The sequence below is a fragment of the Myodes glareolus genome, chromosome 1, assembly GCF_982192425.1.
Source record: "Myodes glareolus chromosome 1, mMyoGla1.1, whole genome shotgun sequence".
NCBI lineage: Eukaryota > Metazoa > Chordata > Mammalia > Rodentia > Cricetidae > Myodes > Myodes glareolus.
The window spans coordinates 74,917,350-74,939,537 of NC_142026.1; the positions used below are offsets into that span (position 1 = coordinate 74,917,350).

General features: G+C 41.4%; 2 protein-coding genes across 3 annotated transcripts in view; both read left to right on the plus strand.

Moving 5' to 3' along the window:
- Positions 1 to 1,692, plus strand: part of LOC125411792 (immunoglobulin superfamily member 1-like) — a 32,465-nt gene extending 30,773 nt beyond the window's left edge. The window contains exon 7 of the mRNA XM_087910063.1: positions 1,550 to 1,692. Coding sequence (XP_087766189.1) covers positions 1,550 to 1,692 — 143 coding nt within the window. The remainder of the gene's footprint in view (positions 1 to 1,549) is intronic.
- A 7,001-nt stretch (positions 1,693 to 8,693) lies between these two features.
- Positions 8,694 to 21,186, plus strand: LOC125411793 (T-cell-interacting, activating receptor on myeloid cells protein 1-like). 2 transcript variants are annotated; one of them, XM_087910064.1, is made up of 6 exons: positions 8,694 to 8,816; positions 11,166 to 11,201; positions 13,423 to 13,701; positions 14,195 to 14,491; positions 18,655 to 18,823; positions 20,185 to 21,186. In XM_087910064.1, coding segments are annotated over exons 1-6 (816 nt in total). In that variant the 5' UTR covers positions 8,694 to 8,782; the 3' UTR covers positions 20,186 to 21,186. The 2 variants fall into 2 exon arrangements, with proteins under 2 accessions (XP_087766190.1, XP_048308095.3); XM_048452138.3 differs by lacking the exon at positions 20,185 to 21,186 and having other exon boundaries at positions 18,655 to 20,061.
- The last annotated feature ends 1,002 nt before the right edge of the window (positions 21,187 to 22,188 follow it).

Sequence of the window (22,188 nt, forward strand, 5' to 3'; positions counted from 1 at the left end):
TCATCATAGAACCTTTATCCATCAACAGTTAGAAGCAGATGCAGAGATCCACAGCTAAGCACTGGGTCAAGCATCCAGAGTCCAGGCAAATAGAGGGAGGAGCAGTAATATGAACAAAGGGGTTAAGACCACAATGGGTAAACCCACAGAAATAGCTGACCTAAACTAGTGGGGGCTCACTGACCCTGGACTGACAGCTGGGGAGCCTGATAGAACCAAACTAGGCCCTATGAATGTTGGTGACAGTTAATATGGCTTGAGCAGTCTGTAGAACCACTGACAGGGGGACCAGGACTCATCCTTAGTGCTTGAACAGACTATTTGGAAGCCATTCTTTCTGAAGGGATACCTTGCTCACCCTTGATATGGGGGGAGGGCCTGGTCCCACCTCAAAGTTATGTGCCAGACTTTGTTGATTCCCCATGGAAAGCCTTACCCTCTCTGAAGAATGGATGGTGGGGCGGGTGGTTGGGTGGGGTGGGGGGGGGGAACATGCGGGAATGGGAGGAGGGAAGGGAGTGGGAATTGGGATTGGTATGTAAAATAAAAGCAACTAAGCAGGGAGTAGAGCAAACCTATGAGCAAGCTGGAATGCAATGTTTCTTTTTTCATTTTAAAGACTTATTTTCTCTGAATGAGTGTTTTATTCATATAATATCTACGTACCATATTTCTGCTAGGTACTCAGGTAGTGTGAAGAGGGTGTCAAAGCCCTTGTCATTGGAACTGTGGATGGTTGTGAGTTGCATGTGGGTGCTGGGAAGAGCCAGGTCCTCTAGAAGAGCAGTCATTGCTTTTAACCATTGAGCCATTTCTTATAGTGGCATTTCAATTGTAATTTAATAAATAAAGACTGCCTGAAGATCTGAGAGTAAAACAATCCCACTGGTCAGCCTTACAGACCAGGCTATGGTAACACACACCTTTAATCCCAGTAGCCACACTAGTTGCCATAGAAATAGGGTAGTGCATGCCTTTAATTCCAGCACTAGAAAGGAATATAAGACAGTGGGGAGTTAGCTCTGAGATACAGTCTCTTCTGAGATTCCTGGAAGCAGAATCGCCATTTCAGACTGAGGTTGAGGTAAGAGCCAGTGGCTGACTGTTTTGCTTTTCAGATCTTCAGGTTGAACCCAAATTTCTCTCTCTGAGTTTTTATTAATCATGCTTCAATTTCTGCAGCTATTCTTCACAATTTCTACTTTCAGTTCCTGCCCTGACTTCCCTTGACAATGGAGGGTAACCTGTAAAATAAACACTTTTCTCCACAAAGCTGCTTTTGTTTGAAATATATTTAACATGGCAACAAAAAAAAACCCAGAGTAGAATATACACAATGAATATACAGAAAATAAGATTTTTAAAAAATGTCAATTCATTATAACTCTCTTTAAAGCCTGCATTGTATGTTCAAGGGTTAAAATTGCAAAGAATGGACAGCTTCCACCAGCCAATGTCTGAGTGGATGGAAGGAAGTCAGATCTGGTTGATCCTTTTAGGGAGGAAGGATGCTCTTTACAAACAGTGTTAATCATCTTCTCTCTTTCAGTGTCCCTAAGGACCTTATCACAATGTTACACCAAGATTAATCTCATCAGGCTGGGAATGTCCACCATGTTTGTGGTGCTTATGGTGGTCTTCCTGGTTGAAGCCTGGTACAGCCAGAGGGTGTCACCAAGCAGACCCAGGTAAAAATAATTGAGGTTTTCCCTATTTCATGACCATTGGGTAGTTATGAGTTGTGCGACTATTAAATTAATGGAGCTATAACAGGGAAATAAAAATGGCCAGGTGTTATGGTGAATGCCTTTAATCCCAGCATTCAGGGTCAGAGACAAGTGGATCTCTGAATTCCAGATCAGACTGGTTTACATAGAGAGTTACAGATCAGTCAAGGCTACATTGTGAGACCTTGTCATCAAAACCAAAAACAAATAACACATAATAAAAACAATAGAAAAAGAAATAACAAATGATTTTATATTTAATTTCTGTTAATTATACATTAATCAATTTGGGAAAAAGAACAAAATAATTAATTTTATATTAAGCAGTTGCACTAATAATTAAATGCTTAGCACAAAGGTGCTAATTTACTTACTTATGAAAAGTTTACTTTTTTATAGGAAATTTCCATTATCTATTGAAGTTGCCACATTGTAGTTTCTATCATTGTAAGAAACAATCTGAACATCTGGGATTAGTGTAGAGAATTCTCATAATTTTCCACAGTGGCATAATTTTCCACTACTACTCATTTTATGTGTAGTAGATTTTTTTTAATCATGTTGCATTGTCTGGTTTATTTAGACATAAGCATATTTAACATATCTAGATTAGTAAGCAATACAATGTCTATTCCCATTAAATGTCTGCTGAGGCCTCAAATTTGTAAAAAAGAAAATTCCCCACAGGATGGAGAGATGGCTCAGTGATTAAGGGAGTCCTGATTTGCTCTTCGAGAAGAGATGAGTTTAGTTTCCAGAGTCAACAAAGGCTAGTTCACAACCACATGTGACATCAGCCCCAAGGGGCCTAATGCCCTCTTTTTGCCTCTGCAGTCCCCCACCCAACATGCACATACCTGCTCTACCCACACACGTTTTTTAAAACATGAAACCTATCTTATTTAAAAGCACCTTCTACCGGCTGGAAAGATGGCTCAGTGGTTAAGAACACTGGCTGCTCTTCCCAAGGTTCTGAGTTCAATTCTCAGCAACCACATGGTGGCTCGCAAACATCTGTAATGAGGTCTAGTGCCCTCTTCTGGCCTCCAAAAATATATGCAGGCAGGAATATTGTATATATAATAAATAAGTAAAGTTTTTTTTAAAGCACCTTCTACCTACTGCAGCTTTCAGTCACCTCAAGTTTGTAGTGATGGGAAGTGGGGAAGGGGACACCCAGAGTAGAACCCATGTTTTCAGACCATACATAGTTAATAATTTTGGAACAGTCAACATGACTTAGTGGCTAAAGGCACTTGTTGCTGAGCCTGACAACTTGAGTTTGGTCCCTAGAATCCACGTGGTAGGAGAGAGCTGAGTCCCACAAGTTATCCCCTTACCTCCCCACATGTGGCCACACACATACACACACACATGCACAAGAAACAAATAAAATATAATAAAAAGTTAATGTTTCTCAGCCGAATTCAGGTCTAATCTTCTTTCTCCACAGTCCCTGAAGGACCCCAGGGCCACTATGAATCCTTGGTCAAGGTGGACAAGCAGCTCTTCAGGTTTCTGTGACGCCTGCACTGACAAGTCTCTGAGAGCTATCCAGGGATGGGATGGCAGCTCTGTCTCTTCATCTTTTGAATGGCGTAGAGGACAGAACTTGGCACAGGTGCACATGGGATACTTCGCTGATTTACAATTGCTGCACCGAAACTACAATCCTATTTCTCCCTAAGGATGGGCGTGCTGCCTAGAACATAAACCAAAGCCATGTACTATGAATCTGTTTCTGTGCACAAGATTATGTCAGTACATGATCTATAAGGCTTTATTTTTTTCATTTCTTTAGATGTGTTTTGTTTACCTTCTCAGGTATCCTTGGCTCTGTGTATGCAGTATGCAAATTATGTACATGTACTTTTATGGAATATGCATTACATGTATCTTATTTACAATAAATTTTAATGCTTCTGATAAGTTATTGAGTTGTTTTGTGTATGTGCACATGTGTACTTATGCATGCATGTGTGCATGTGAAGGCCAGTATTATGTGTCTTTTCTTTATCACTACATCATGTTTTAAAAGATTTATTTTTATTTATTTATTGTGTGACATATGTGCAGATGCCCACTGTGACCATAAGAGAGTATCAGATCCCCTGGAGTTAGAATTACAGGCCGCTGTAAGCTGTCTGATAATGGGTCCTGGAAACTGAACCTGGGTCTCCTGGAAAACAGTCAGTACTCTCACCCACTAAGCCATATCTCTCTTACTCTTCATCCCTCCATCCTGGTTTTGAAGCAGGGTCTCTCACTGAACCTGAAGTTCACTGATTTGCCTAGACTATCTAGACACAAAGCCCCAGAGATCTTCCTGTCTCCCTCTCCCCAGTAGGGGATTACTGGGACATGTTGGTAGATCTGACTTCTTACGTGGGTACTAGAGATAACAACTCAGGTCCTCCCCACAGTCAAAGGAGAGAGAGCCCAAGTTGAAGATTTCCATTGGGTTCCTCCACTTCAAACTCTAGGAATCCAGCAGAAGAGGGAGGAGGAATTGTGGGATCCAGAGGGGTCATGAACACCATGACAGTATGCCCTGCAGAATCAACTAAGCAGTGCTCATGGGGGCTCACAAAGCACAAAGCCACAATCTCTGAGTCTGCATGAATCTGTGCTAAGTCCTCTGCATATGTGTTATGGTTGTTGTCTTGGTGTTTTGGGGAGAATCCTGACAGCGGAAGTTGGGGTGTTGCTGGCTATTATCTGCTCTTAGGACCCTTTTTCTCCTACTGGGTTGCCTTGCCCAGCCTTGATGTCAGGGTTTGTGTCTACTCTTATTGGATGTTGTGTCGCACAAGGTCTCTGGGAGGCCTGCTGTTTTCTGAAGGAAGATGGGAGTGGAGTGCTTCTGCAGCAGGTGAGACGGGGTCAGAGGACTGGGAAGTAGTGATTGAAATGTGCTCCATGAGAAAAGAATAAAATTAAAATTAAAAAGACTAAGGTCCTCATACTTGCATAGTAAGTATTTTACTGGCTCTACCATATCCTTAGCCCCCTTTTAGTTATTTTATTTACCTTTTTTACTTTGAGTTATAAGTAAATCAGAGGGCTTTAAACTGGAAGGCTGTCAGTCCTGCCTAACAGAAAACCATATGTAGGGACTGGAGAGATGGTTTAATTCTTTGAGCAATGTTGCTCTTTTGTAGGACCCAGGTTTAGTTTCCAGTATTCAAACACTGGCTCAGAATCATCTATAACTTCAGTTCCAAGAGATCTAACAATATCTCTCATATCCACAGGTACCAGGCATACACATGGTGTACAGACATACATGCAGGCACTCCCTGTTCATGCCAGACATTCTAAGTAGCTTGATCTTGTACAGATCGCCATAGGTGCTGTGAGTCTGTGCATACATGGAACAGCCCAGAAGGCAGCACTTGAAAGGTCTCCTTCCATCCACAGGTACTGCATTTACATCTTCTCTGCCCCCTCCTCCTTGATGTTGCCTGTGTCCCATCTTGATCTCCAGGTCTGGCACTGTCATGCGTCTACAATCCTCATAGTCAGATACTCCTGGACATGAAGCTGCTGCTTGCTTACTTTCAGGATGAAGAACCCCAGGCCTCAAGCTGAAGAAGCCCATGGAGTGACTTATGTATGGGACGCCAAAGTTATGAGTGAGTTATGAATGAATTATGAGTGAGAACACTCCCATCACACCAACCAGTCTCACAACGCACAAGTCTGCTCAGTTCTGAAGTAGAGGAAGAGCTGGAGCCTGAAGGAAGGCATCAGATGATGGAACAGGAGTGGCACAGAAGCCACACTGGGGTTCCCTTTCTTGAAATCTCCAATGAAGATGTATTTCATTCCTGTAAAAAAAAAATTATTGGGCTGGAGAGATGGCTCACAGGTTAAGAGCACTGGCTATTTTCCAGAGGTCCTGAGTTCAATTCCCAGCAACCAGGTGATAGCTCACAACCATCTATAATGAGACTTGGTGCCCTCTTCTGGTGTACAGGCATACATGCAGAAAGAACACTATAATAAATCAAAAAGTCATAAAAATATAGAAAAAATTTATTTATTTACTTTCCTACTTGCATTTTCTTTTATTTTTACTTATCTACTTTTAAAGAAAGATTTTTATTTTTAAGTATGTGTATTGTACAGGACTAGTCTTTGAGCTGAACAGCCGCTATCTTTATGAGTTCAACAACAACAAAAAAATCATAACATCGGGGCTTGGTGACTGTTGACTTCCCACCATAGAAAGGGAGTTTGGAGGATCATGACACCCTTGCTTGATCATGCAGCCACTCCTGAAAACTAGTTTTTATGCAATTCTGTCTTAATTGCATGTGGCTTTAGTGGGGTCTAGAAGTATATAGGTTATGAAGCATTATTGAGGAGCACTATCAGGGAGTCATCACCATGCTGGGTGAAAACCTCACAGTGTGGCTGCTTTAAAGTCACCCATGCTCCTGTCCATACCTCCTCACCCTTGTTCTGTAAACTTAACAAACACATTGGCTCCCGATGATTAATGGTTCTCAACCTTCCAAATTCCGAGACCCTTTAATAGAGTTTTTCATGTTGTGGTTACTCCTAAAGTTATTTTCGTTTCTACTTCACACCTGTAATTTCGCTACTGTTGTAACTGTTATTTAATATCTGATATGTAAGATATCTGACATGTGACCCACTAAAGGTGTCTGCAACTACACATTGAGAACCACTGCCTTAGCGTGAACTGTGATGGAATAGTACTTCAGTGAGTTGTTGAGTGCTGAAGAGGAGCGGTACATATTGTTTACATCTTTTTCAGAGAAGGAATTTTAGCGACAATCTGTATGTGTATGTGACTGTGTGTAGGTATGTGCACATGAGTGTAGGTGTGCACAGTTGCTAGAAAAGGGTAGCACATCCCCTAGACCTAGAGTTAAAGATTTTAAGCTACTCTAGGTACGTGCTAGGAATTGGACTCAGCTCCTCTCTAAGAGCCTTGGGTGCCCTTAAGGGCTAAGTAAAGGTTATGGGATTACGACCATACTCAGATTATGCTGAGCAGTAGACCTAGGGCCTTGTGCTTTCTAGGCAAGCACTCTACCTACTAAGCACTCTACAGTCATACCCTAAATTTTTTTAATTAGTGATATCATTTACAAAGTACAACACACAAATCTTAGGATACACTTTAGAGACTTCATAACTCTCTAGCTAGCTTGCTATGTTTGTCAGTTGGCTTTTTGTTTCTGTAATAAATGCTCAAGATAAATCAACTTATAATTATAAAAATTTGTTTTCACTCATGGTTTTTGAGATTTCAGTCTGATTGGTTGGTATCACTCTTTGGGGCCTCTGTTGAGACAGCTTATCACTTCAGAAATAGACTGTAAAGAAATGTTACTTTCCTTGTGGGTGGGAGGAAACAGAGAAGGAAACAGAGGAACTAGGCTATTACCGTCTTCTTCAAGAACACATTCTCAGAGAGTCAAGATCTTCATATGACCGTACGTTTAAATGTTCCTGACCACTTCAGCAGGAAGTGGCACCTCCATATCCAAACTGTGACACTGTATGACTTCTATGTCTATCTGTCCAGCCAGCCAGCCAGCCATTCTATCATCTAGCTAGCTAGCTAACACCTATCTATTACATCCAGATATCTATATATCTATCATCTCTCATGCTTATTATGTAGTTAGGAGCTCTCTTTATCCTGACTTGGTGAACAAATTATATAGGTAAAAACTAAATGATTTTCAGTACTTCTAAAAGTTACCTTGGCACTCTCTCCACTCAGCTTCTACTTCCTCTTAGATAACTCATTCTGGATTTTCCCATGACTGCATTGTTCCTGTTGTTGACCTTTGTACAGCTAGAGTTGTACCACATGCATTCTTTATGTTCAGATCCTTTCTACTCCGTGTTTCTTCAGACACTTCATGATTGTACATATATGTTGTTCTTTTTGAAGCCTGAGATCATTCTATTATACAGTTATAACATGATTTATTTATCATTCTCTTGGACTCCTTCAAGTTTGATCTTTTTTGGATAATAATACCAAGATCATTCCTTTTCTGGATTGTTTTGGGGATGCTAATTGAGATGAGACTCGGTGCCTCATGCATTCCAGACAAGCACTATACTCCTGACCCATAGTCCGAATCTTGCCATGAGCATCTTCATGTGTTCAGAGGCTTCCTTGATTGAAAAACTTTCCCCAGAACCCAGGAGATGGAAACGGGGATAAAATGTTCAAGGTCATCTTCATCAACACGGTAAGGTTGGGGCAGGCCTGGACTGCTTATTGAGACCCAATGTCAAAACAACAACAAAAATTAAGCTAAACAAAATTCTTACACAAAAACCCAAATCAAATAAAAATATAATCTTTATGAGTAATACTCATGTACTTGAGCTGGAAAAACATTCTGGGTTTGTGGCTGTGACTTGGTTGGTAGGGTGCTTGTCTAGCAAACACAAAGATCTAACAAACAATTCCCAGCACCCTAAGCCATATGTACACATGATCATAATCCCAGAGTTCAGGAGGTAAACATAGAAGGATCTGAAGTTCAAGATCACCTACAGTTACATGGTAATTGAGGCTTGTGGGCTATACCACATCTTGTCTTAAATATAAAGCAAAATAAAATATATAAAAAGAAAGAATCTGTCTTGTTCTGTGAACCTTCTTAAGTAACGAGAGGCTTAGTCACCTCTATTATGAAAGGTGTATTGGCCAACTTTTAGTGACCACCATATCTGCCTCTAAATTTACATAAATCTCAGTACTGACATGCTTACGATATCTCAGCAGGAATCTGGCAAGCTCAGTGTTAGACATAAGTAAGACCTGAAAGTTAACTGAGCCAGAAGTGGTTAAGTGAGTCAAGTCTCTGAAGAGTTTATAGGAACATGTTGCAATAGATGCCATCTACACATTTCCTGAAAGAGGATGTGGGAGGAAGGAACTGAGCAGTGGGCTCAAAACCAGTCCTGCCTACTCACCGAGATTAGAGAGACTGCACTACCCTGGTCCTATTCTTCTGCTGACCGTAGACCTTTGTAGCAGCTGCTGAGCCACCATGATTCCTAGGCTTCTTTCCCTTCTCTGCCTCTGTAAGTTGTTCTGGGTTGTCCATGCCATCTCCAGGAAATTATAAAAGTGGCGAGATGCTTTTGATGGGGATTAAAGCTAGATCTCATACCAGATCAGTGTCCTGAGTGTATAGAATGAACCAGGAATCTCATTGTACATGTTAGGACAAAACCAATGCTCAAAATGTAGTAGAAGTAGATGGGGAAATTAGGGGAAGGGGATGTAGCTGTGTTGGAAGAATGCTTGCTCACCCAGTGAGTGTGAAGCCCTGGGTTCCAGCCTCAGTAGTATAAAATAATTGTAGTGACACAAATCTGTCATCCCAGTACATGGAAGGTGGAGAGAGGCAGATCTTATGTTGAAGGACATTTTCAGCTAAGTAGAGATTTCAAGGCCAACCTGGACTGCTTAAGATCACACACACACACACACACACACACACACACACACACACACACACACACAGAGAGAGAGAGAGAGAGAGAGAGAGAGAGAGAGAGAGAGAGAGAGAGAGAAGACAGAACATAGATAAAATGTAAAGGAATCAAAACTGACAAGTTCTAATCTGCTGTTTCTAGCCAAGGTTGGGTCAGCAGCAACTATTTCTTTTCTGCGATGCCAGCTTGTTGTGACGAGACACATCAGAGACCAACCTCCAAAAGAACTTCTTGCTTATTATATTTAAATTATTTTGAGTCAGACTTTTACTATGCAACCCTGCATGACCTGAAACTTAGTACCTAGACTAGACTGGCCTTGAACTCACAGAGATCCTCCTCTCTACACTCTCAAATGGTTTGACGTAACAATAACTGCAATAGGTGATAAAGAACTTCTAATCAGGTTGCAGTGGCACACACCTGCAATCCCAGCTTTGTAGAAGTGGAGGCAGGGCCATCAAAAAATTCAAAGCCATCCACTTATATAGTGAATTTGAGTCTGTCTGGGTTACATAAGACACTATAAGAAATAATAATAAACCAGGTATGGTGGGACATCTTTAATCCCAGTACTGAGAGCAGGAGACAGCTGGGTGTCTGTCTGATCTACAGAATAAGGTCCAGGACAGCCAGGATACACAGGGAAATCCTGTCTCTAAACACCAAAAAGAAGATAAACAAGCATGAGCTCAGGTCCCACAACTTCTTCCATTGAACTCAGAGTGTCTTTCCCTAATTCATTATATTTTCATTTTTCTTTAATTTATAGCATGTGTGCATATGTGTGTGTACATGTATGTGCACATATATACAACCTATTTAGTTCATTTACCTTTAATCATGTGGATATGTGTCCATGACTGACCACGTGGCATTGGACAACCTCTGTGGGAGCTCGTTCCTGGAGGGGACTGATTCTCCTCTCAGCATCCATTCTCCATCTGTAGCTCTTCATATAGGGGTCAAACAATGTGGAGGTATGATGGTTTTAACTATAGATATATTTTATTACATTGATTTATTTGTGTACATTGTAAATAAGTTGTGTGCTTGTATGTGTGTTTGCATGGCCTCATCTATGTGTGAGGATGTGCATGAATGTGTGGAGGCAAGAGGTCAACCTCACACGTTTTTCTTCACTGGCTATCCATGTTGTTTTTTGAGACAAGGTCTCTTTTTGGTCTGAGGCTCACCAGCTTGGCTAGGCTGGCTGGTCACTGAGCTCAAAGGATCCTCCTGTATCCACCTTCCCAGCACTGGGGTTACAAACACACACTACCACAGTGATCTTTTTCACATGGGTGTTGGGCATCAAACTTGCTTTTATGGAGAGATTTACTGACAGAACCATTTCCTGAACCTCCCTCCACAGGGTCTTTTTTTCTCTGTTTGTTTTGAGACAGGATCTCTCTATGCAATCCTGGCTGTCCTTGAACTCACTATGTATACCAAACTGGACTCAAACTCACTGAGGTCCTCTTTCTTCTGACTCCTGAGTGCTGTAATTAAGGGCATGCACCACCACGCCCAGCTTACTCCTCAGGTCCTTGATACCATTAGGAGTAGGCTAACTTCTTATCTCTCCAGTGTCCTAAAGGCCCCTTCCCTGGAGGAGAGGTAATGATCCAATGGGACCCATGTCCCAGTAGGATGGTGACTACGTGAAGCTTGGGGATATGAATGAGAATTGGAAGGGTTTGTGGGGGCTTGTCGAACTAAGATGGAACCCTTGGAGTGAGATCAACTAAGTGATAATGACCAAACTCAGATATAAGCTGAAGCTACAGCACAGATGAGGGATCATGCAGCTCCTCAAAGGGAGACACCAGTGATAAGATGACAGTGCTCTCAGAGTACCCCTCTGGACCAATGAGGGTGACTAGGTGACTCCAGGCAGGAACTTGTTCCTCATGTTTAATTCTTTTCTAGGGCTGTGTGTTGGGCAAACAGACATTCCTGGCAATGGTAAGTAGGTCTTCAGGCAAACTCTCCTTGAGTCTTCTCCCACTTTTCTTTTATGTCTCTGTGTGTGTTCATGTTCATACACGAATACACGTGCGTGTGTAGAAGTCAGAGGTCAACAACTGTAGTTTTTTCCGCTGTCACAGCAGTACAGGGCTCCAAAGAAAGCCACGGAGTCGGAGTACCATGACGTTTTTATCTGAGAGGTAAGGGAAAAGACTCTCTCTCTCTCTCTCTCTCTCTCTCTCTCTCTCTCTCTCTCTCTCTCTCCTGATGATTTCCTTTTTATTCTATCACTGTATTCTCTTCTCTACAGCTTATATAAGTCAACAAAGTCTTTCAGGCAATATAGGAATTACAGTGTGGTTGCATTCTATTTTTCAAGTGAATGATTATAATGAATAATGGTAAAAACGAGTTTTTCATCTCTTTTGTGACTAAAAGAGAGCATCCCAAGGACTCACATACATTTATAAGTAACTTGTTATAGATTGACAGTGTGAGCAAGCAGGGGATGTTTTCTCCCAATCTTTTACTGGCAGGCTGTGTATTGTGGTTACAAAGAGAGAATCAATCACTTCATTATTTATCTTGAAAGGCAATCCTATGAAGAATCATAAACCTAAACTGTTATACATGAAAAACATCAGTCAGCTCTACTTTAAGTCCTTAGGTTGCATACCTACTTATTAATAGTTTCTTATGTCAGGAGATTGAGGGCAAAAGTGGGTACGAGAAATTAATCATCACCTGTGATCATCAGTCAGTCCTAGCACAGAAAATATGTCAGCGAGTAACAATTGGGCTGCTCTGTAGTTTTGACCCTAATCTAATGAATCTGTAACTCAGCTATGTATCCCTGTGAACTTTAGGTTGTTTTCTAGGGTTTTCCAGCACATCTAACTTAACTTGAGCTTATTTTAAGGCTTTGTTTCAGCTATGATGCACACTGAAAACTGTGTATGCATCTTTCAACATTAAGATAAAAAGAATTCGAGCCAGCCAGGCCCTTGGAACTCTATTGTTTTCCATAACCTGAACTATGAGCTCTGCAGCTCTTTAGGTAAAACTCATAGGCCCTAGCTGTATAACACTTTCCTGTATTTATTTTTAATCACCAAAACTTTATTTCATCTAACATTATCATTATCAACTAGACACAAAATTTTATTAACACAAAATCATCTCCATAATAATCCACAGGTAAGAATGCTCAGTAGAACAGGATGTTTCCATGAGATAGACACACTACATTATAGGCAGTGGGACCCCCCACAGTCACAGACAACATGCTAGACACTAGAGAAAGATGACAGTGGCAAACACATAAAGGCACAGCAGAAGAAAAAGACATTCTGGAGACTGTTCTCGGGGCCTTGCCTATCTGAGATTCACCCATGGGGATTTGCCTTCTCGTGGACTGACACCTCAAACTTCCATTACCACCTGCTGCACCTTTAACATGGTCACAAGCAAGTGTATTTTCCCAGGAGTCCTCATCCTTTTTATTTTATCTCATTTTATTATGTGGCATGTTGTAAATCTTTCTTTCTTTCTCTTTTTCTATGAGGCAAGTTCTTTCATTGGACCTGGGGCATGCCAATTAGGGTAGACTAGCTGACCAGGAAGCCCTAGAGGCCCATCTGTCTCCACTTCCTCAGCAATAGGATTGCAAGTATACACTACCAAAGCCCAATTTCTATGCAGAGGCCAGGATTCCAACTTGGGTACTCATGCTTGGATAACAAGCACTTTACTAATCGAACTACCTCCGTAGAACTTTCTTGTACACAGAAGTTTCTATCCTGCCTATTTCCACAGCTATTCGGTACCAAATAAACATACAGAGGCTTATATTAATTATAAACTATTTGGCCTATTAGTTCAGGCATAACTAGCTCTTACAACTTAAATTCTTGTATATGCTTAGCCTCACTTTTATCAATGAGGCATTCTCATCTTGCTTCCTCTGTATCTGGTGGTGACTGCATCTCTGCCTTCCTCTTCCCATAATTCTCCTCATTTGGTTGCCCTGCCTATACTTCCTGACTGACTGACTATAGGTCAATCAGCATTTTATTAAACCAATGTGAGTGACAAACCTTTACAGTATACAAGAGCTGTATCCCACAGTACTCTCTCCTTTGCTACAAAAAAGAGGAGGGAGGAGCTCTGAGAGCAGGTAAGTATGTCTGATGCAGCCCTGGGCTCTGTTTGCTTCCAGGGCCCCCTCCCAAGCCCAGCCTCAGCGCTTGGCCCAGTTCAGTGATTCCCACCAAAAGCAGTGTAACAATGCAATGTAAGAGCCCCACCCCAAGTGAATTCTTCATCCTCAAAAAGGAAGGGCTTGTTTTTGATTCTAAGAAGCCAAATGATTTGACAGCGATGACTGAGTTTCATATCCCTGAGCTACAACAGAATGATGGAGGACACTACACCTGTGAATCCTATCGCAATGGCATATCATCACAGCCCAGTGATGCCCTTCTCCTATTGGTCACAGGTGAGGAGAGCTTGTCTCAGGGAGATATGTGGTATCTTCAGAGAGAGGTGGAGTGAGGGACTGGAAGAAGGGAGGAAGAAGAGGGGCTGGATCTCCAGAACAAAGGATAAAGGAGCAGGAATGTGGCTCCACCTAGGCATTGTGAAAGAGAAAAATCTCTGTCCTAGAGCCACAGTGCACAGTGAGAGGCATGAGGCTCATGAGCTTGCCGCCACAGGAACAAGAATTAAACAAAAAAACAAACAAACAAAAACCTTATCAGGCTGTGGTGCAAACGTTTTTTATCCCAGCACTAGAGAGGCAGAGGCAGGTGGGATCTCTGTGAGTTTGAGGCCAGCCTGGTCTACAGAGCGAGTTCCAGAACAACAAGGGCTACAAAGAGAAACCCTGTCTCAAAAAACCAAAAGGAATAACACCACCAACAACAAAAAACAAGAATGTGCATGAGGCCAACAGTTTCTTCCCTTGCACTCAGAGCCTCTTTCTTGTCCAGGGTACTTGCCTAAACCTTCCCTCCAAGCCTACCACTGGGGCACAGTGGCTGCGGGAAGCAGGGTGACGCTGCAGTGCCAGAAGGCAGGCCGTGTGCTCGGACCCATGAGCTTTGCCTTGCTGAAGGAGGGACGCTCATCTCCTGTGCAGACGAGGAGCTCCGTGGGAACGGTGCTAGACTTCTCTCTTCAGAATGTGACAGCCAGAGACTCGGGGAAATACAGCTGTGTGTACTACCAGCCAAAGGCTCGCTATCGGGCCTCAGCCCCCAGCAATCCCCTTGAGATCTCCGTGACAGGTAAGGTTTGCTATTATTTTCTGAACACTTCTATCTGTCTTTGTGATGTGGGAGGGAGTAGTTAGCATACATGTTTTATTTAGTTATGCAAATATTTATATTTTGTTGATTACTATTATTATTGTTTTGAGACAGAATCTTACTATATAGCCCAGCTGGCCTTGTAACTCACTATGTAGACCAGGCTAGCCTCAAATTGACAGAAATCTGTCTGCCTTCGTCTCTGAATGCCAGGACTAAAGGGATGCACTGCTACTCTGGCTTCTTGTTATTTTAATTAGTCATTTGGATCACTATAAAGTTAATCTTAGTGGGGTATAGAATCACTAAAAAAAAAAAAATCTCTGGGCTTGTCCATGAAGTCCATCTAGACAAGGTTAACTAAGGTAGGAAGACTCATCCAAAATACAGCTGATGCCATCAATGGACTTTGATCCCAGACTAAACAAAAAGGCTACAGTGAACTGAGCCCCAGTCTCTCTCTCTCTCTCTCTCTCTCTCTCTCTCTCTCTCTCTCTCTCTATTTCCTGACTGCGAATGCTCTTGCTGCCATGCCTTCCCCATAATGATCGACAGCAACCTCACACAGTGAGTCAGAAAAAAACCCTTCCTTTGGTTGCTTTATTGGGGTGTTTGATCACATCACTGATACAGTTAGCACACAAAATAATGAGTTTAATCAAGTGACTGTACACAAGTAACAAGGACATTTATTCTTACTCCCTCACACACTCCCTTTCCATGCCTCAGCCCCTGCCTGCCCCCAACTGTGCTCTTCTCTTCTCCTGGTTAGTTTCAATGTCTGCTTTGTTGTTGAATGCATTCCATTATATACTCTTTATTCTCCCCTAACTCTCGTCCCCACTCTCATAATCCCCTGTATAGTTTAGTGACCCCATACATGAATACACACATTCATGCACATATACATATAATTTTTAGCCTATTTTTTATATTTGAAAGAAAGCATATCTTTCTTATCTTATGCTTATCTTTCTGAATCTGGTTTATTTAACATAATGATCGCCAGTAGACTTCATGACTTTGTTTTTCTTCATGGCTGTATAAAATTCTGTTAAGTACACATATCACATTTGCTCCCTTCATCTGATGATGAGTGCCTAGGCTGACTTAGTTTCCTTGCTATTATGAATAAGATAGCAATAAATATGAATGAACAGGCATCTCTGTAATATGTTGACTTAGAGTCCTCTAGGTATGTACCAAGGAGTGATACCGCTGGATTGTATGGTAGTCTTCTTTTCAAATTTTTGGAGAAACCTCCACACTGATTTCCATGGAGGTTGCACAGGTTTACACGCTTCCAGCAGTGTTAAGGCTGCCTCTCTCCCAACGTAGTCACCACCTTTTGTTGTTACTTGTTCAGCCATTTGGATTGTAATAAGATAGAATCTCATGGCAGCTTCAATTAGCATTTGCCTGATGGCGAAGACTATTGAACATCTTTTTAAACTGTTTAAAAGTCATTTGTGCTTCTGGCTCTGAGAACTGTCTATTCAGTTCCTTCACTCATACATTATTTGGATGACTTTTATTGCTTACTTTTCAGAGTTCTTTATATATTCTATGTAATTATCGTCTGTTTGATGCACAAGATTTTTCTCCATTCTTCATGATGTCTCTTCACACTGTCGAGTGTTTCCTTTGTCATACAGAAGCCTTTTAATTTCATGCAATCCCCTTTGTTAACTCTCTGGATCGCTTTCACGTTATCAAAGAGTTATTTCAGCAAGTCCTTGCCTATGTCTATATCTCCAGTGCTTTCCCTCTAGTGCTGTCGAAGTTTCTGATCTAAGGTCTTTGGTCTATTTAGAATTGACCTTTGTGCAGGGTGAAAGATCTGCATCTACTTTCATTCTTCAACAACTAGACATCAGTATTCTCAGCATTATTTGTTAAAGAGGATATCTTTTCTGCAATTTGTTTTTATTGTTTTGAGACAAGGACTCACTCACTTTGTAGCCCAGGGTGCCATGAAACCCACAGAGATCTGCCTAGTCCCAGAGCACTGGAATTGAAGGTGTGCACCACCATGGCTGGCTTCAATGTAATTTTTTATTACCTTGTCAGAATTAGGTGAATCACACCACATGAGCTGATTCCTGGTCATCCATTCTATTTGACTGGTCTACATATCTGATTTTACACTAGTGTCATTCTGCTTTTGTGGGTTTGTTGTTGTTCCTTTCACTCTGACAGATAGATAGATAGATAGATAGATAGATAGATAGATAGATAGATAGATAGATAGACAGACAGACAGACAGACAGACAGACAGACAGAGTATCATGATGCTCTCAACATGGCTTTTCTGCTAAGGATTATTTTTGCTATTTGATGTCTTATGTGCTTCCATATGTATTTCAGCATTGTTTCTTCTAGTACTGTAAAGAATATTGTTGAGATTTTGATAAAGATTACATCAAATCTGTGGGTTGCTTTTTGGTAATACAGCCCTTCTACAATATGAATTCTGACAATCCATGAGCATAGCATCTTCTTCAGTTTCTTCAGTGTGTTGACATTTCACTGTGAAGATATTTGACCTCCTACACTTATTCCTGTAGATATAGCCAAACATTTATAAGTGGGTTTTCTCCCTGATGTAGTTCCATTACTGTCTGAAGTTTTTAAAACTATCCAAAGTTTTCTGTCATGGTGTTGCTCCCTTAAATGCTACACACCTTGTTTGTAAATCTTCCTTTTGCCTTTGTGATCTCCAACAGAGAGTGATCACTGTTAGGTGTGAAGTTCTGTGTAGTCGGAAATGATAGGTGAAGAGTGATGCTTATATGGTGGTGAAGTTGCATGCCTTTCCCTGTGGGTCTTGCCTGCAAGCAACCTTGCTACTGGTATTTTAGTTATGAAGCTGCACTCTTTGGGATGAACTGATTCATGTGTGGTATCTTTAAAAACAGATCAATGCACAGCATCACATCAGCTCTTCCTCCTCTTTCTCTTCATCCTCCTCTCCATCTCCTTCTGCTTTTGTTGTGTGTATGTGTGTGTGTATATGCTTTTGTTGTATGTGTGTGTTCATGTGTTTAAGTGCACTCACATGCCAAGGCACATGTGTGGATGTCAGAAGACAGCATTGGCCACTATCAGTTTTCTTGCCTTTTGCCCTGTGCAAGACAGGGTTTCTTGCAAGTTCACTGCTGCAGATGCCAGGTTAGCTGGCCCTCAAGCTTCTGTGGGTTCTCCTGCTGTCTCACTACACTACATATGGGTTTTAGATATGCACTACTGTATCCAGCTTTTTGTGGGTTCTGGGGTTCAGGTTTACCCACTTAGCCATTTCCCTCGCTCCTTACCATTCAATAGCTCCTCTTAAATGATGGGGAAGATAGACAGTGAAACAGCCTTTCCTCTGCTAGGTTCAAATTTTCTGAAACTCACTGCCTATAAATCATTTTGTGGTTCAAGGAGGCTTGCTGGCCTGCCACTGATTTCTGTGTTCTGTAGATCTATGTGTATCTCCTTTGATCTATTCATTGTATCAACAATTAACCCCTAATACATTAAGGAAGATAGAGAAATGGAAGAGAGCAGAGATAGAAATAAGATAAAGCCAAAAATGAAAAGATCTAATGTAAATGGAGGTTGCTGTCCTTCCCACCATTTCCCTAAGAACCACTCCGAGGCTTAATATTAATTATAATTGCTTAGCCTATTAGCTCAGGCTTATTATTAACTAGCTCTTACAACTTAAATTAACCCCTTTTCATTATTCTATGTTTTATCATGAAGCTCATGGCTTATTACTTCACATCTTGCTTCCCCGCCAGCTGCTAGCATCTCCTCTGAGTTTGCCTTCTTTCTCCCACTATCTCTGTTTGTATATCCTGTCTAGCTATATTCTGCTCTGCCACAGGCTGAAGCAGCTTCTTTATTAAGTGGTGGCAATAAAACATATTCATAACATATAGAGGAGCATCCCCACGTTAAACTAAAGTAAACACAAAGAAAAGAAGGTAAAGGTATTCCCATTTCAACTCAAATTTTAAAACCCATTTAGAGTTAAGTCTTTAGAGAACAGAGTCCATTATGCAAGTGGACATATGGGAGTCAGATTCGTTAAATCTGTCTGTGAAGGCGGAATGCCCTCTGTGGCCAGTCATGATCATCTTCTCCCTTTCAGAGTCATCAGATACCATGACAGAAGGCTACACACCCCCAGACTCCTTGACAGAAGGCTATGTCATGGGTAACCTCATTCGACTTGGACTGGCTGCTGTAATTGTGCTAATAATGGGAGGCTTTCTGGTTGAAGCCTGGCATAGTCAGAGGCTGTCTCCAAATAGACCCTGGTAAAATAATTGAACATTCCTTTTTTAAAATGGTCTCTTGTGTAATTATTAGGGTTTTCTTCATCCCGGGTTGATAGAGGTATAATTGACAGATACAAGTTGAATTGAATTTACTATGTACAAAGCAATATATTGGCATATTTAATTATAAAAAGTAATGTGTATGTGTATTTTGCCTGAATGTATGTCTGTGTAGCAAATGTATGTCTGTACCATGTGCATGTCTGATGCCTGAAGAGGCTAGAAGAGGGTATTGAAATCCTTGGAACTGAAGTTCCAAAGCATAAATGGTTGTGAGCAACCATATGGACGCTGGAAATTGAACCAAGATCAAGCAAGAGCACCCAGTACTTTTAATCACTGAGCCATCCTTCCAGTCCCAACATATTTAATTTTCATGTGTCAATTATACTCCAATCACCCTAGGAAAAAAAGTAAGTAATCAATTATGTGCTGAATAAGAAGTTTCACTAGTCATGAAATGGCCTCCACAAAGTAGCTATCAAATCTGCCCACCAATTCAGACCTACATTTGGGGAAATTTTTAATTATCCAATTCAGCCATAGTTACTTATAGTAACTATGTCCTACCCTAAATCAATATAGGTTCATCTAAAATCCAGGTCCCCCACAGTGGTGTCTCAGGTTTCTCCACACAGGCACACAGGAAAATTCCTTTCACCAAAGGGTAGGGATAATAAGAAGGGCTACAGAGGTGACTCAGATGTTAAGAGCACTTGGTGCTCTTACAGTGGACAGAGTTTTGTTCCAGAGTATCCAGCGCCCTCTTCTGACTCTGAAAGCACCTGGCACACAAATAGTGCACATTAGTATACATGCAGGTAAAAACTCATGCACATAAAATAAAGTGATAAATATCAAATAATGAAAAAAGTGATCCAGGAGTGGAGCTCGGTGGATGGAGTGCTTGTCCATCATTTATTCCTTAGAAGTTATTTTATGTTTATGGGTGTTTTGCTGGCATTTTTTTCTGTGCACCGTGTGCATGAAGTGCCCAAGGAGCTGAGAAGAAGACCATGGATTCCCTGGAACTGGAGTTACAGATGTCAGTCATGAAGTCCAGTACTTGGTACTCAGCTCTGCATAAACAATTTATGGTGTACACCTGTAATCCCAGCATTTGGGAGTCAGGAGTTCAAAGTCATCCTTGGCTACATAACAAGTTTGAGGACATCTTGACCATGAGACTCTGTCTCAACACCCTTCCTGCAAATGAAGCATTTAGAAAGGACATTTGAACATCTCCAGATGGGAAGGGTGGGAAATGGGTGTGGGTGGGAATCTCCCAAATTTAGCGGTTGTGTTCCTCTCAATTAACCTCTGTCTTTCTTTGCCCACAGACCCCACAATGCCCCAAGGGAATAATAAATCCTTGGTGAAATTGGACAAAATTATCCCTGTGAATGTCTGTGCAACCATGATGCCAGCTTTTGTGGGAATCACCCCAGGACAGGATGACAGCTGCCTCATTCTGACTCTTCACATAGAATAGATGCCATGCTTGATTACAGATGTAATGTGTCTTTCTCTGTCCCACCTGCCAACCTCCAAGTAACCACACAGAGACTTATTAATTATAAAAGCTTGGCCCTTAGCTTAGGCTTGTTCCTAGCTAGTTCTTATAACTTAAATTAACCCTTATTTTTTAATCCATGTTCTTTTACTTGGCTTGGTTACCTTTACTCTGTACTGCCCATCCTGCTTCCTTCACATCTGACTGGTGACCCACCTTTCTGTTTCCCTGAGACCTCTCTATTCCCAGAAGTCCTGCCTAACCTCTTCCCTCCTAGCTGTTGGTCATTCAGCTATTTATTAAACCAATCACAATGACACATCTTCACACAGTGTAAAGGATTATTTCTCAACATACAAATGCTTGCCTGACATATTATTATTTATATAGAAATAAACACGTGTGTGTGTGTGCGCGCGTGCGCTTGCATGCATGTATTTTCTTCCTTTCTAACACTTTCTTCCTTTTGGTGTTTTTGAGACAGGATGTTTCTACTATGTAGCCCTAACTGTCCTAGACCAGGCTGGCCTTGAACTCACAGACATCCATCTGCTTCTTCTCCCCAGTACTGGGAATAAAGGGGTGCGTGTCCATACACGGCCCCAGTTTGCATTTTCTTAAGAACATACGTGTTGCCATGCCTCTAATCAGCACTTGGAAGCAGAGGTAGGCAGAGCTCTGGGTTCAAGGTCAGCCTGATATGCAGAGTGATTCTAGAACACCCAGAGCTATACATAGAAACCCTGTCTCGAAAACCAAAACAACAAGAACATACATGTTAAGCATCTTCTGTGGCACTGTTGGTTATCTCGAATGTATAAGTTATATACTTACCTCAATAGACCTTATATTTATTATGTGTTTCTTACATATATGTTTATATTCTTTTTAAAAGATTTATTAATTTTCATGTGTATGAATGTTTTGATGGTTGTAAGCCAGCATGTGAGCGCTGGAAAATTGAACAAGGTCCTTTCTAGCAGTAGTAAGTGCCCCTAATTGCTGAGCCATTGCTATAGTCCCAAATATATTCTTAGTGAATACTTTGTCTATTCTTTTTTAAATTATCAATGGCAAGTACTAGTTTGTAGTAAAAGCACTGTTATGACTGTTCGGTTCAGGCAGGTAATGAACTCTGGTCATATTCACTCCTCTATTACTCTTTCTCATCCCCAATCTGCCTTCCTCTATTCCCCTTCCACATCTTTAATGGTTTGAATGTGAAATATAACCCCACAGACTCACGTGCCTGGCTTCCTGGACCCCTTGGCACAGACAACATGGCTGTGTAAGTGGGTCACAGACGGTAGACCTTGAGGTTTATAGATGTATGATGTTTGGTTTTGATTGTCAACCTAACACAATCTAAATCACCTGGGGCATCTTAATAAGGAACTGTCTACATTAAATTGGCCTGTGGTCATGTCTGTGGGGATTTTCTTAATTGGGTTTAATTATGGTGGGAAAACCTGCTCTGGCTTTGGATGGCACCACTTCTTGGGACACCCAATTTTCCAAGAGCGAAAGATCTGGGTATTCACATACATGCATTAATCCATTACTTCCTGCTCTTGACCATGGAAGCAATATGACTAGCTGCTTCAAGTTTCTGTTGCCTTAATGTCCCTTTAATGCTGGACTTTAACCTGGAATTGTGAGTCAAATAAAGCCTATCAAATTGCATTTGGGTTGTTTCATTTCTGTTTTGAAATTGGGTCTCACCATGTAGCCCTGGCTGTGCTGGAACTTCTACATAGACTAAATTCGCCTTAAACTGTAGATCCACCTGCTTCCACCTAGGGCGTGCTGGGGATAAAGATGCGCACCCTTT